The 12,878-nt window shown below is 39.0% G+C and overlaps 1 protein-coding gene across 2 annotated transcripts in view; it reads right to left on the bottom strand.

The window, feature by feature from the left end:
• The window catches only part of HABP4 (hyaluronan binding protein 4), a 43,002-nt gene that overhangs the window by 23,874 nt on the left and 6,250 nt on the right, over positions 1-12,878 (bottom strand). For both annotated transcript variants that reach the window (XM_077903518.1, XM_077903515.1), the window contains exons 3-4: positions 6,706-6,846; positions 6,427-6,495 (exon numbers count right to left, since the gene is read on the bottom strand). In XM_077903518.1, coding sequence (XP_077759644.1) covers positions 6,427-6,495; positions 6,706-6,846 — 210 coding nt within the window. The remainder of the gene's footprint in view (positions 1-6,426; positions 6,496-6,705; positions 6,847-12,878) is intronic.

The following is a 12,878-nucleotide window of genomic DNA, read 5'->3' on the forward strand; positions in this document are numbered from 1 at the left end:
GGTACCCCTGAATTCCTATATATTATAATGAATTAGCAGAGACATTAAAAAACAATCCCATTTACAATTGCATTAAAAGGAATAAAATGCCTATGAATAAACTGAACCAAGAAGGTGAAAAACCTGTACTCTGAAAATTATAAGACACCGACAAAAGAAACTGAAGACAACACAAATAAATGAAATACTCTATTCTCATGGATTGGAAGAATAGTTAGAATGTCAACTCTATCCAAAGCAATCTACAGATTCAATGCAATCCCTATCAAAATGGCAATGGTATTTTTCACAAAACTAAAATAACCCTAAACAAGTATGGAACAATGAAAGACCCCGAATAGCAAAGCCCTCCTTTTTTTTTTTTTTTTTTTTTAAGATTTTATTTATTTGAGAGAGAAAGAGCGCAGGAGATAGAGCGGGGAGGGGCAGAGGGAGAGTGAGAAGCAGACCCCCAGTGAGCAGGGAGTCTGATACAGGGCTGGATCCCAACACTTGGAGATCATGACCTGAGTTGAAGGCAGATGCTTAACCAACCAAGCCACCCAGGTGCCCCTGACAAAGCACTTTTGAGAAAGAAACACAAAGCTACAATCTCAGATTTCAAACTATACTACAAAGCTATAATAACAAAACAGTATATAGCATTGGCACACAAATAAAGATACAGATCAATGTAACAGAAGAGAGCCCAAAACTAAACCCATGCATATACAGTCAATTAGTCTATGACAAAGGAGGCAAGAATATACAATGGGGAAAAGACAGCCTCTTCAACAAACTGTGTTGGGAAAACTGGACAGCTACATGCAAAAGGATGAAACTGGACCACTTTCTTACATCACACAGAAAAATAAAATCAAAATGGATTAAAGACCTGAATGTAAAAACTCAAACCATAAAATTTCAAAAAGAGAGAGAGAGAGAGAGAGAGAGAGAGAGAAACCATATGCAGTAAACTCTGAGACATCTGTTTAGCAATATTTTCCTGTATCTCTCTCCTCAGCCAAGGGAAACAAAAGCAAAAATAGACCATTGGGTCTACATTGAACTAAATAAAAAGCTTTTGCACAGTGAAAGAAAACATTAAGAAAATGTAAAGGCAACCTACTGAATGGGAGAAGATCTTTGAAAATGATATACCCAAAAGTGGGTCAATATCCAAAATATAGAAAGAACTTATACAACTCAACACCAAAAAAACCAACAGTCAATTTAAAAACAGGCAGAGGAGTTGACTAGACGTTCTCCAAAGAAGACATTCAGATGACCAACAGACACATGAAAAGATGCTCAACACCACTCATCATTAGGGAAATGCAGAAATTAAAACCACAATGAGATATAATCTCACACAGTTGGAATAGGTAGTATCAAAAAGACATGCAACAACAGTTGTTGCTGAGGATGTGGAGAAAGGGAATCCTTGTGCATTGCTGGTGAGAATGTAAATTTGTGCAGCCACTATGGCAAATAATATAGAGGTTCCTCAAACAATGAAAATAGAATTACAATATGATCTAGCAACGCCACTTTGGATATTTACCACCAGTAAATGGAAAGATAAATTTATTTATTTTAAAGATTTGAGAGAGTGCACACGCATGCATGAGTGCAAGTAGAGGGAGGGGCAAGGGAGAGAGATAGGATCCCAAGCAGACTCCCTGCCAAGTGTGGAGCTTGATGCAGGGCTTTATCCCATGACTGATAAGACCATAACCTGAGTCAAAATCACAAATCAGACACTTAACTAACTGAGCCACTCAGGTGCCCCAAAAGATTAAATTTAAAAGATATATGCACCCCTATGTTTATTGCAACATTGTCTACAATAGTCAAAATATGGAAGAAACCTAAGTGCCCACTGATAGATGATTGGATAAAGAAGATGTACTGTATACACACAGTGGGATATTACTCAGCCATAAAGAATAAAATCTTGCCATTTGTGACCTGAAAGTATTATGCTAAGTGAAATAAGTCAGAGAAAGACAAATACATATGATGTCACTCATGTGTGTCATCTAAAACACAAAACAAATGAAGACTCATAAAAACAGAGAACTGGTGGTTCCTACAGGGGCAAAGGGGTGGAGGAGGATGGGTGAAATAAATGAAGGGGATTAAGAGGTATAAAATCCAGTTTTAAAATAACAAGGTCATGGAGATGAAAAGTACAGCATAGGGAATATAAATAATACCGTAATACCTTTTATGGTGGTGACAGATGAGAACTCCACTTAGCATGGTTTGCATTTCATAATGTATCTAATTGGTAAATCACTGTTATGTACCTCAAGTTAATACAATGTTGTATGTCAACAATAAATTTTAAAAAAAATTCTCAACCTACAAGTGTTAAATGACTCACAATACACAAGAATACGCCATATCAAACTTTTAAAAAATGATGAATACATTCCACAAAAATGAGTGTACAGAATACACACAGGCTGGTGATAGCTGTGCCAGAAAAGTCAGTCTCTGAAACATCAATTTATATACTGTCACATCTAAATACAATCTATAAATTGGAAATTACAGAACAGTGAGACACAATTTGAATTCTAATACACATGATCTTAATTTTCCCTTTTTATGTTAATGTTAATCCTATCTGAATATTACTTTAGAAAAAAGCAGTCTCAGCAAAAGAAATTTCATTTTCAGGAAAATGCTAAAAATTAGTCAATATAAGTGTATTCATTAGAAACATTTCATACTCTACATGCAGAATCCAGCACTTTTCCATCTTCCGTTATGAAAAAATATCACAACATAAGCTATTCTTTAAAAGAAAGATAAACTGTAATAACAGAATTGACTTTTTTACATTTAAACTTCTTATTCACAATGCAAAGCTATTGTATTGAACTTTAAAATGAATTTTTCAATACAGAATTTGAATATTTAATTTTATTTTTTTTAGTAATCTCTACACCCAACATGGGGCTCGAACTCATGACCCCATGATCAAGAGTTGCATGCTCATCTGACTGAGCCATCCAGGCACCCCAAATAATTGATTTTTACTTTAAAAAACGTCCTAAATCAAATGTACTCTGAGTTTGGAAGGATGAAGCTGCTGCTCTGGCTGGCAGAGGCCCTTCAATAAAGGCTGCCTCTGCACATCAGCCTGACCCCAGCAGGGTCACGGAGTCTGGGCACCCAGGAGCCCTCAAGTCTAGCAGCAGAAGCAGCAGCAATTACTCCAACTTTCTCTTTATTCCCTTTGCAACATAATAAACCAAGGGGATAAAAACCATAGGTTTATTGATAGTTTGTAGCTTTCAAAAATTACAAATCATAAAAGGGCTGACTATATGAACACCAGCATTTCTAAAACTTGAGCAGCTGATTTAAACAAAGAGAAAAAAATCACAGATCTCCCTCCTGTTAACCTAAATTATTTAATGAAAAAACAAAAAACTAATGTGCTTATAGCTCTTATAAAACCACGTGACCAAAACTATAGAACAATGGGGCTTCAAAATTAGCGACAATTTACATTAGTAGATTCTGTTATTTTGTTGAAAGTAGAAAACCAATGTTGGATTTACAGAAGAAAGATAAGCATCAGGGGCCATGTGTATATTTTGATTTCACTTATATGAATGCAGAAAATGCCTGTTTGCACAGGTACATTCCATCAAGTGATGTTAAATACCTCAAGGCTTTGTTATCTAGTTCAAATTCAATCAGAATTCACACTTACCCAAATCTATGACAGTGAACAGATTTTAACTGAATGTTACTTGATTATTACATAAGACCATCTTGCCCTTTGAAATAAAATTTGGAAGGCACCATTACTGAAAAGTGTTTTTATGGGTGTGTTTCAACCGGTAACAAGAAAATATCTGAGATCTGATATTATATCTTTTTAATTACCACAGATGGAGAAAATTCTACTTTCAGCATAAGCACCCACTGTCAAACTGTTGAAGAAAACCAATAACGTTGGAAATGGCTCTGTATGATTTTGAAAACATCTTATCCATAACTTTAGTTAGCACTGCCAATGCCTTCAACGAGGAATACTAACCACAGCAAAATCCTTAAACCTTTAGTTTTTTTAAGAATTTATTTATTTTAGAGACAGAGACAGAGGGGCAGAGGGGCAGAGGGACAGAACCTCAAGCAGGCTCCCCACTACCTGAGCTGAATCCAAAAGTTGGACACTCAACAACTAAGCCACCCAGGTGCCCCAAAACCCCCAAACTTTCAACACAGTGTTTGGCCTTGCCAGCCATGAACAGCCTTATTACATTAGGCTCACCTCTGCTCTTTTCTCATTAATCAAAGGCAGCATATAACCCCAGTGTACTATACTGTTTTCATGATCAAAATCCATATCTGCATTTGTTAAATAAGAAATCCAAGTCTTGGGGCAGTTGGGTGGCTCAGTCGGTCAAGTACCTGCCATCTGCTCAGGTCATGATCTCCAGGTCCTGGGATCTAGCCCCTGTTGGGCTTCCCACTCAGCACGGAATCTGCTTCTCTCTCTCTCCTTCCACCCCTCCCCACAGCTCATTCTCTCTCTCAAATAATAAATAAAATCTTAAAATTAAAAAAAAAAGAAATCCAAGTCTTACTCTCCAAAAATCTTTAAATTACAAATTATTGCCGCCTCAGAGGTTTGACTTAATAACTCACAGACAACTCAAAATAACATGTGATGTGTGTCATTTTAGCATTGGGACATGCCAGTCCACCAGAGGCACCCCTGGCACCTGGTTACCTCTTCATGTGATAAGACCAATGCTGACCCCTTAGGGAACATAATCACTTTCAGCCAAAATTATTTTTAAGTTCCAATGCAAACTGAAATGGAGTGGTAGTATTTTAATTAAATTTTTTTTTTGACAGAGATTGAGGGAAAGCACAAGCGGGAGGGGTGGGGGTGGGGGGTAGGGAGGGTCAGAGGAAGAAGGAGAGAACCCACAAGCAGACTCTGCTGAGCACAGAGCCAGACACAGGACTCCATGCCAGGAACCTGAGATCACAACCTGACCTGAAACCAAGAGTCAGGCACTTAACTGGCTGACCCACCCAGGTGCCCCTGGAGTGGCTGTATCAAATAAGGTAGTAAATCAGGTGACTCAGAGGTATTACTTTATAAGATATATACTTTCAAAGTAAAATAAAACAAAATCAAAAGATTCATAATCAAGATCCTATGAAGCCCTATACTGAGAAACATTAAGCAAGTTTCTTCTTCCTTTCAAGAACAACACAGATACGCAGTGGTAGCACATGCAATATTACATTTGGTATTGTTTTGTATACTATTGTCTTTAAGGACAAGTTTCAGGAAAACCAGTTTATGTAAAAAGCTTATGTTCTTCAGAAGAAGAAAAGCAGAAGCCTGGATTCTCTCAAGCCTTCAAACTTGTAGAAAGCCTGCCCTACAACATAGGCAGGGCCCTGAAGTACTTGCTGACTATTCTATGCAGGAAGGCATTGTCCCTGTGGCTAGGAAATGACAGAAGCAACAGAACCAAGTACCTCCTCTAAGTAGCAAAACTGGCACAGATCTGAGACACCAAGAAGCCTCAGAAAAATGTCAAATTTGAACCTTTGGCGAAACTTGTCATTGAGCTTGGGCCTGCAAATGATTTCATAAAATCAAGATGCAATGTATATAAGAACTTGGGAAGGTCACAGGAAAATATAGAATATTCAGTAATTTAGAAAGCATTGAGGCCTATGCAAATGTACAGTGCCATGTACTGGGGCGTGAGCAAATACAAATTTGTCTGGCTAAAATATGATAAAAGAACTTTAAAAAGTAGTTTTCAAATCTAATTGCAACATAACAACCATGCTTTAAACAAGTCATCTCGGGATCCCTGGGTGGCGCAGCGGTATAGCGCCTGCCTTTGGCCCAGGGCGCGATCCTGGAGACCCAGGATCGAATCCCACGTCGGGCTCCCGGTGCATGGAGCCTGCTTCTCCCTCTGCCTGTGTCTCTGCCTCTCTCTCTCTCTCTCTCTCTCTCTCTGTGACTATCATAAAATAAAAAATAAATAAATAAATAAAATAAAATAAACAAGTCATCTCACTAAACAAAAGCCTAAAGTGAATCTCTATTTAATGGCTCGCAAGCACAAAGATGCTGCAAGCACAACAGAGGATATACTTTTCAAGAAAAGGAAAATAGGGGATCCCTGGGTGGCGCAGCAGTTTGGCGCCTGCCTTTGGCCCAGGGCGCGATCCTGGAGACCCGGGATTGAATCCCACGTCGGGCTCCCGGTGCATGGAGCCTGCTTCTCTCTCTGCCTGTGTCTCTGCCTCTCTCTCTCTCTCTCTGTGACTATCATAAATAAATAAAAATAAAAAAAAAAAAGAAAAAAAGAAAAGGAAAATAAAGATCCGGAGATTTCCACTTAGCTATAGGTTCACAGAAGGCACACATTTGCACCATACCTGGTATCTTTACCTGATCCCCAGGTTCGAACTCCACATCCACCCATGTTGTCTTCAGTTCTGATTGCTCTAGAGAAAGAAAGAATATTCCCTTAAACTGGAAGGTAGTTCCAAATCAGAGAAGTTGGTCAAAAAAGCTGTCCCAGAATCAGCTCCCTCAGGAATAAGAGTACAATGAATATTAACACATAGCAAACAGATTCATACCATGTATTATCAAGATCACGAAGCAAAAATGGCAGTTACAGAGGAACTGACATTTTCTCATTCCCACCATACCTCTCGAAATCTCGTTTTCCTCTCTGGTCAAAACCGTCAAAAGCTCTGTTCCCGGGGCCACCTCTGCCTCGGCTTCGCATGGCCCCTCTGGGGCCTCCACGGCCTCTCAGTGGTCTGTCCCGATCAAACCTGTCAATGGGTCTAGGAAGAGAGGGGCATAATCAAAAGCGGTGAACTGGATTAAGGGCTAAGGCTTTTTTTCAGAAAAAAAATTCTAGAAAGACATGATGGCTGTAATACATTGGAAAGAATGGTGGCTGGAGTAATAAAGTAACTGTTAAATTTCACCTGAGGCACTGTTCTGAGTAGTCCACATACAGGAATTAATTCTCACAAACAGAACTATAGTATACAACTACTGTCCACAGATAAGGAAACTGAGGCACAAAGGAGGTAGATAATTTGCCCACAGTTGTATAGCTGTGAGGTGAGGGAGCCAGATCAGAGAACCAAGTCCTGGGCAGGTCTCACACTAACCTGTGGAAAGACATCCCTTTTTCCCCTCTGGATCTGGTTTCCTCACTTATAAAATGAGGAGGTTAGATAAACTCTAAGATTCATTCCAGCCCTAATATTCAGTATTTAAGTTAAATTTGGAATGTTTTGTACAACAGAAATAATTAAACTTCAAGTTACGCACCCTCCCAAATCTCCCTCTCCCAAACAACCCATCAGTGACACAGGGGCTGAAAACATGAACCTGTAACCACCTCAACTCTACCCCCGCTGCCCTACAGGACCTTCCAAGGACAGCTGAAGCGCTTTGTTGTTAAGGCCAACAACAACTTTTGTCTTTACGTCATTTGACCCCATTCATCATTTGAAACCAGTGACCATTCATCTTCCTCTGACCTCTCTGGCTTCTCCTTCCCTGCCTGTCCTTAAAAAGTATTTTTGTAACAGGTCATACTGAAACAGAGTACACATTCACAAGCTACTTCCCTTGCTCCCTAGCTACCCAATTCCACTTCCCAGAGGTAGGCACCTCCAGAGTCACAAGAAAGGACCAGTTCCGTATCTTGCCTCTTTCATTTAACTAGTCTCCGTGCTTCACACACAGCTGCCTCCCTCGTTCTTCTGGATATCGGATTGTCCTTACGTGACCCTGCATGCCTGACTCCCATTCTAGGCACACATTGTCCTCATCTCTATGCTATTGCTACGTGATCTTACATCTTTCATCGTAGTCTCTGATCCTAGGCCACAAAGCCAGTTCTTCCTGGACATACCCTCTGTCTATGCCCTGGCCCTGCAGATACATGACCAATGCTGACCCCCTGCTCCTCTTATGGTCCCTAACTTACAGCATGAAAAAGTACCTAAGCCAAGAACCAAGTGTCTTCTACAATCTTCCCTTCTTCCTCTGCCACTGGTGCCATGGCCTGACTGCCTACCCTCTTCTCACACCTCTTCTTGGCTCTGTCTCTGGCCACTGTTAATTTTTATGAGGGCCAGCCTTTCCTCCATTAGGCTTGAAGCTACTGCAGGAAGGATTCCATCTTTTCATCATTACAATATTACTTTAATAAGATAAAATTTATTTTTTAGGGACGCCTGGGTAGCTCAGTGGTTGAGTGTCTGCCTATGGCTCAGGGAGTGATCCTGGGGCCCAGGATCAAGTCCCACATCGGACTCCCTGCAGGGAGTCTGCTTCTCCCTCTGCCTATGTCTCTGCCTCTCTTTCTCCGTGTGTCTCATGAATAAATAAATAAAATCTTTTTTAAAAATTGTATTTTTTAATTTGTCAAGGCTTTAAAAATATTTAAAATCATGAAGAATTACTCATTGAACTCTAGTGGCATTAGTGGTTCAAACACCAAAACCAGAGGTATGTTCCTGTCTACTGCTATGGCTGAAAATGTTACATTAAAAAGCTACTATATGATGTGGGGAAAAAGATACAAAACTCATTCTCCTATTGGAAAAGAAAAAAAAATACAGAAGCACCACTTATTAACTTTATGCAAGTCTCTTACTAGAAACATCATCCTAAATACATTCTCCAAGTTGGCTTTTCTGTCTCCAACCTCCCTCCACCCCTGAGCAAAACAAAATTTCTATTCTTTTTTTTTTTTTTTAAGGTTTATGTATTTGAGAGAGAGAGAATATGTGTGCGTGAACACATGTGCACTTAGCAGGGAAGGGCAGAGGGAGAGGCAGAGAATCTCAAGCAGACTTCCCACTGACTGTGGAGCCCACTCAGAGCTTGATCTCATCATCCTGAAATCATGACCTGATATGAAATCAAGAGTCAAGACACTTAACCAACTGAGCCACCCAGGCACTCCAAAACAAAAATTTTAAATAGAGATTGTTGTAAAATCTATTACACATATGATAAATATCTGAAGGAGAGTTCTAAAACAATGACACAATTCAAGTAACAATACATTCTTTAACAAGGAAGTTGAACAGGGCCATAAATGAAAAAAAATCTAAATATTGAGGGGAAGTGAAATACCATAACACGTGAAAAGAATGCCAACAGTCAGAATAGGTCTGAATTTACATGTAATCTAGATCAGATACCAGCAAAATACAAAGTCATTTGAAATATAACAGTGATTGACCCTGAAATAGCCCTTGTGTGATATTTTAATCCCTTAAACTACTTTTTTCTTTATTCTACAGGTTACACACACCCCCACCCTCAATTAAATATATTCTCAGTTGCTTCTTTATATTCTTTTGGTTATAAAATATATCTTCTTTGTGCTCATGTTGGCAGCATATATACTAAAAATTGGAACATTAAAACATTTTTTTTTTTTTTTAACAGGTTAGTGAGCGTGGAGAAATCCTGTACTCTGCTTAAGGAAGCTTTGTGATGTACTCACAAGTAAAAGTAAGGAAAATAACATTTCAGTGAAGAATCCTGTTGTACATCCCTGTAAGCCACTCTCTGGTGGCAACCCTAGCAAGTAGACATGAGTACCTGTTTTACAGGTAAAGGGACCGAAGTTCATGGAAGAGAGAAGGAGGGTTAGCATTTAATGGGTACAGTTTCACTTTGGGAAGATAAAAATGTTCTGAGATGGATTGTGGTAATGGTTGCACAACAATGTGAATGTACTTAATGCCACTGCACTATCGTGCATTTATAAGTGGTTAAAATGGTAAATTTTATGTTATGTATATCTTACCCCAATTTTTAAAAATGTTTCCCTTATGAGGAGGAAAAAAAATTAAACATCTGAGTAAGTGATTCTCTCAGAACTTGAACTGACTTTGAATGACCAGCAGTAAACTTTCAGGAAAAGCCAGAGAGTCAAAAGATACCCAGATAGACTAATTTCCTAATAGCCCATGTTCAAAGATTCACTTAAACTCATTATTTGGAGCCTAAAGAAAAACTCCTACTGCATTAAAAACAGTAATTGCACTCCCAGACTATGCGCAAGTGATGTGGCTAAGCTCTGCACCTGAACCACATGGAAGCTACTCTCGGCACCATTTATGACACTGCTTCTATGTGAACACACATGTTCTGCCTTAGTGGAATAAAAAAATCCATGTGAGCTGGCTGTGACCAGAGTACTCATCACGGCAACTCTGGGTCTTTGTTCCCTTATTCATAAACATGGAGAGGACTGAATTAGATACTCTGTTAAGATTATCAAGATTCTAGGGGCACCTGGGTGGCTCAGCCATTTAAGCATCCAACTCTTGATTTCAGCTCAGGTCATGATCTCAGGGTTGTGAGACTGAGCCCTGTGACCGGCTCTGTGCTGGATGTGTGATGTGCTCAGAAGTTGGGTGTCTGCCTCCAGCTTAGGGCGTAATCCCGGGGTTCTGGGGTCAAGTCCCACATTGGGCTCCCTTCGGTGAGCCTGTTTCTCCCTCTGCTTGTGTCTCTGCCTCTCTATCTCTTATGAATAAATAAAAAAAATTTAAAAAAAAGATTCTCTCCCTTTGTCCCTCCCAGGCATGCATGCATGCTCTCTTAAAAAAAAAAAAAAAAAAAAAGATTTTCAAGATGCTATAATTCTAACATGTATACGTATCATAGAAAATGCAAGGTGACACAATTTCTCACTATTAAATAAGCAAAGATGAAAGTTCAATCTATCATATTCAAATCTGAAGAAAGAGTTATGAGAAATGCTTTCATAGGGGTGCCTGGGTGGCTCAGTTAAGCATCTGCCGATGGCTCAGGGTCCTAGGATCAAGCCCGCATCGGGCTCCCTGCTCAGTGGGGGGAGTCTCCTTCTCTCTCTCTTTCTGCCCTTCCCCTTGCTCATGTTTTCTCTCAGTATCTGTCTCAAATAAATAAATAAAATCTTAAAAAAAATAAAGAAATATAAAAAAAGAAATGCTCCTATAGATTATTACTGACAGAGTAAACGGACAGGTTACTAGGACAGGGATTGGTTATTATGTATCAAAAGATCCCCCCCCTTACTCCAATTTGTTTTCACATTACAAGTATCCATCGAAACTTTCACTGTAACAACTGCATCCTAGGATACATGATGCCCAAACTGGATCCTAGGATACAGGATGCCCAGCTGAGAACCACTGGTTCATGGCCCTAACTGAAGTTCCCACTTCTAGAACTCACATCTAGTAAAGGTCCAATACTAAGGGAATGATTACACTGTACTGCATCAACAACACAACATAATAGAACCATAAAAAATGTTTACAAAACATTGTTAAGAACATGGAAAACACTCTGCCCTGGCAAGAAGAATTGAAAGAATATGAAGGACTCAGTACATGTGTATTATCATCTTAATATTTAGTATATCTGTGTATAAGAAAAAAAGGAAAAAATTAGGCCAAGTGTCAAGAGTAATTATCTTAGATGGGAAGTTAAGTAGTTTTAATTTTCTTTATAATTGTATTATTTTCTAAACTGCCCAAATTGTTTTATTGATCTTTATTAATAGAAGAGTACTTTTTAAGAAATTAAGGAAAATATCTTTTCCTTTTTTAAGATTTTATTTATTCATGAGAGAGACACAGAGAGAGAGGCAGAGACACAAGCAGAGAGAGAAGCAAGCTCCCTGTGCGGAGCCCGATGTGGGACTCTATCCCAGAACCCTGTTTCTCTCTCTGCCTGTGTCTCTGCCTCTCTCTGTCTCTCTCTCGTGAATAAGTAAAATCTTTTTTAAAAATAATAATTTCCGGGCAGCCCCGATGGCGCAGCAGTTTAGCGTCGCCTGCAGCCCGGGGTGTGATCCTGGGGACCCAGGATTGGGTCCCACGTCGGGCTCCCTGCATGGAGCCTGCTTCTCCCTCTGCCTGTGTCTCTGCCTCTCTCTCTCTGAATACATAAATAAATATTTAAAAATAATAATAATTTCCTTGAAGGTAATAATTCCCTACATATACCTAACGTAATACACTGAGGACACAAGACATCACTTCTGTGGTATTCCTGCCAAAGTGAGTATCATTCCATGAAGAAACACCAGACAAACTCAAATTCTGGGCTGTTCTACAAAATAACTGGCTCACACTCTTCCAAAATGTCAAAGTCATAAAAGATAAAGGAAGACTAAAGAGCTGGTCTACGCTGAAGACGACTAAATGCAGTGCACATTCTCGGACTTCATTCTGAACCACGCTTTTTTTTTTTCTTTTGCTAAAAGGGATGGGACAATTGGTGAAATGTGGAGTACTCTGTAGATTACATGATTTAGATAATTAGGTAACAGTATTGTATCACTGTTAATGAGTTTGATAACTGTACCATGTTTTTAGGAAATACATTTAAAGTATTTAGAGATAAAGAGATATTTCTGCACCTTACTCCTAAATGTCAAAAAGGGTGTGTGTGTGTGTGTGTGTGTGTGTGTGTGTGTGTGTGTAAGGGAAGGGAAAGAGACAGAAAGAGAAAGGGAGAGTAGGATAAAGCAAATGTTAACATTTAGGGAATTTGGATGAGGGTATATGGGAATTCTTTGTATAATTCTTGCAACTTTCTATAAATCTGAAATTATTTTTAAAGAAAAAAGAAAAACCCCTCCATAATCCCATATCCCACCCTACCTCTGCATACATGTATGATTTCACTTAATAGGTATCATTTTGTGTTCATATATATTCATCCTTTTTAAAGATTCACAGTTTTGCTACTAAAAAAAGCTGGAAACATGAATTTGTGCTTTTGAGCTATAATTTCCTTATTTCCACAGAATAAATCCCTGAAGTGAGAAAAAAAAATA

The sequence above is a fragment of the Canis aureus genome, chromosome 1 (assembly GCF_053574225.1).
Source record: "Canis aureus isolate CA01 chromosome 1, VMU_Caureus_v.1.0, whole genome shotgun sequence".
Classification (NCBI taxonomy): domain Eukaryota; kingdom Metazoa; phylum Chordata; class Mammalia; order Carnivora; family Canidae; genus Canis; species Canis aureus.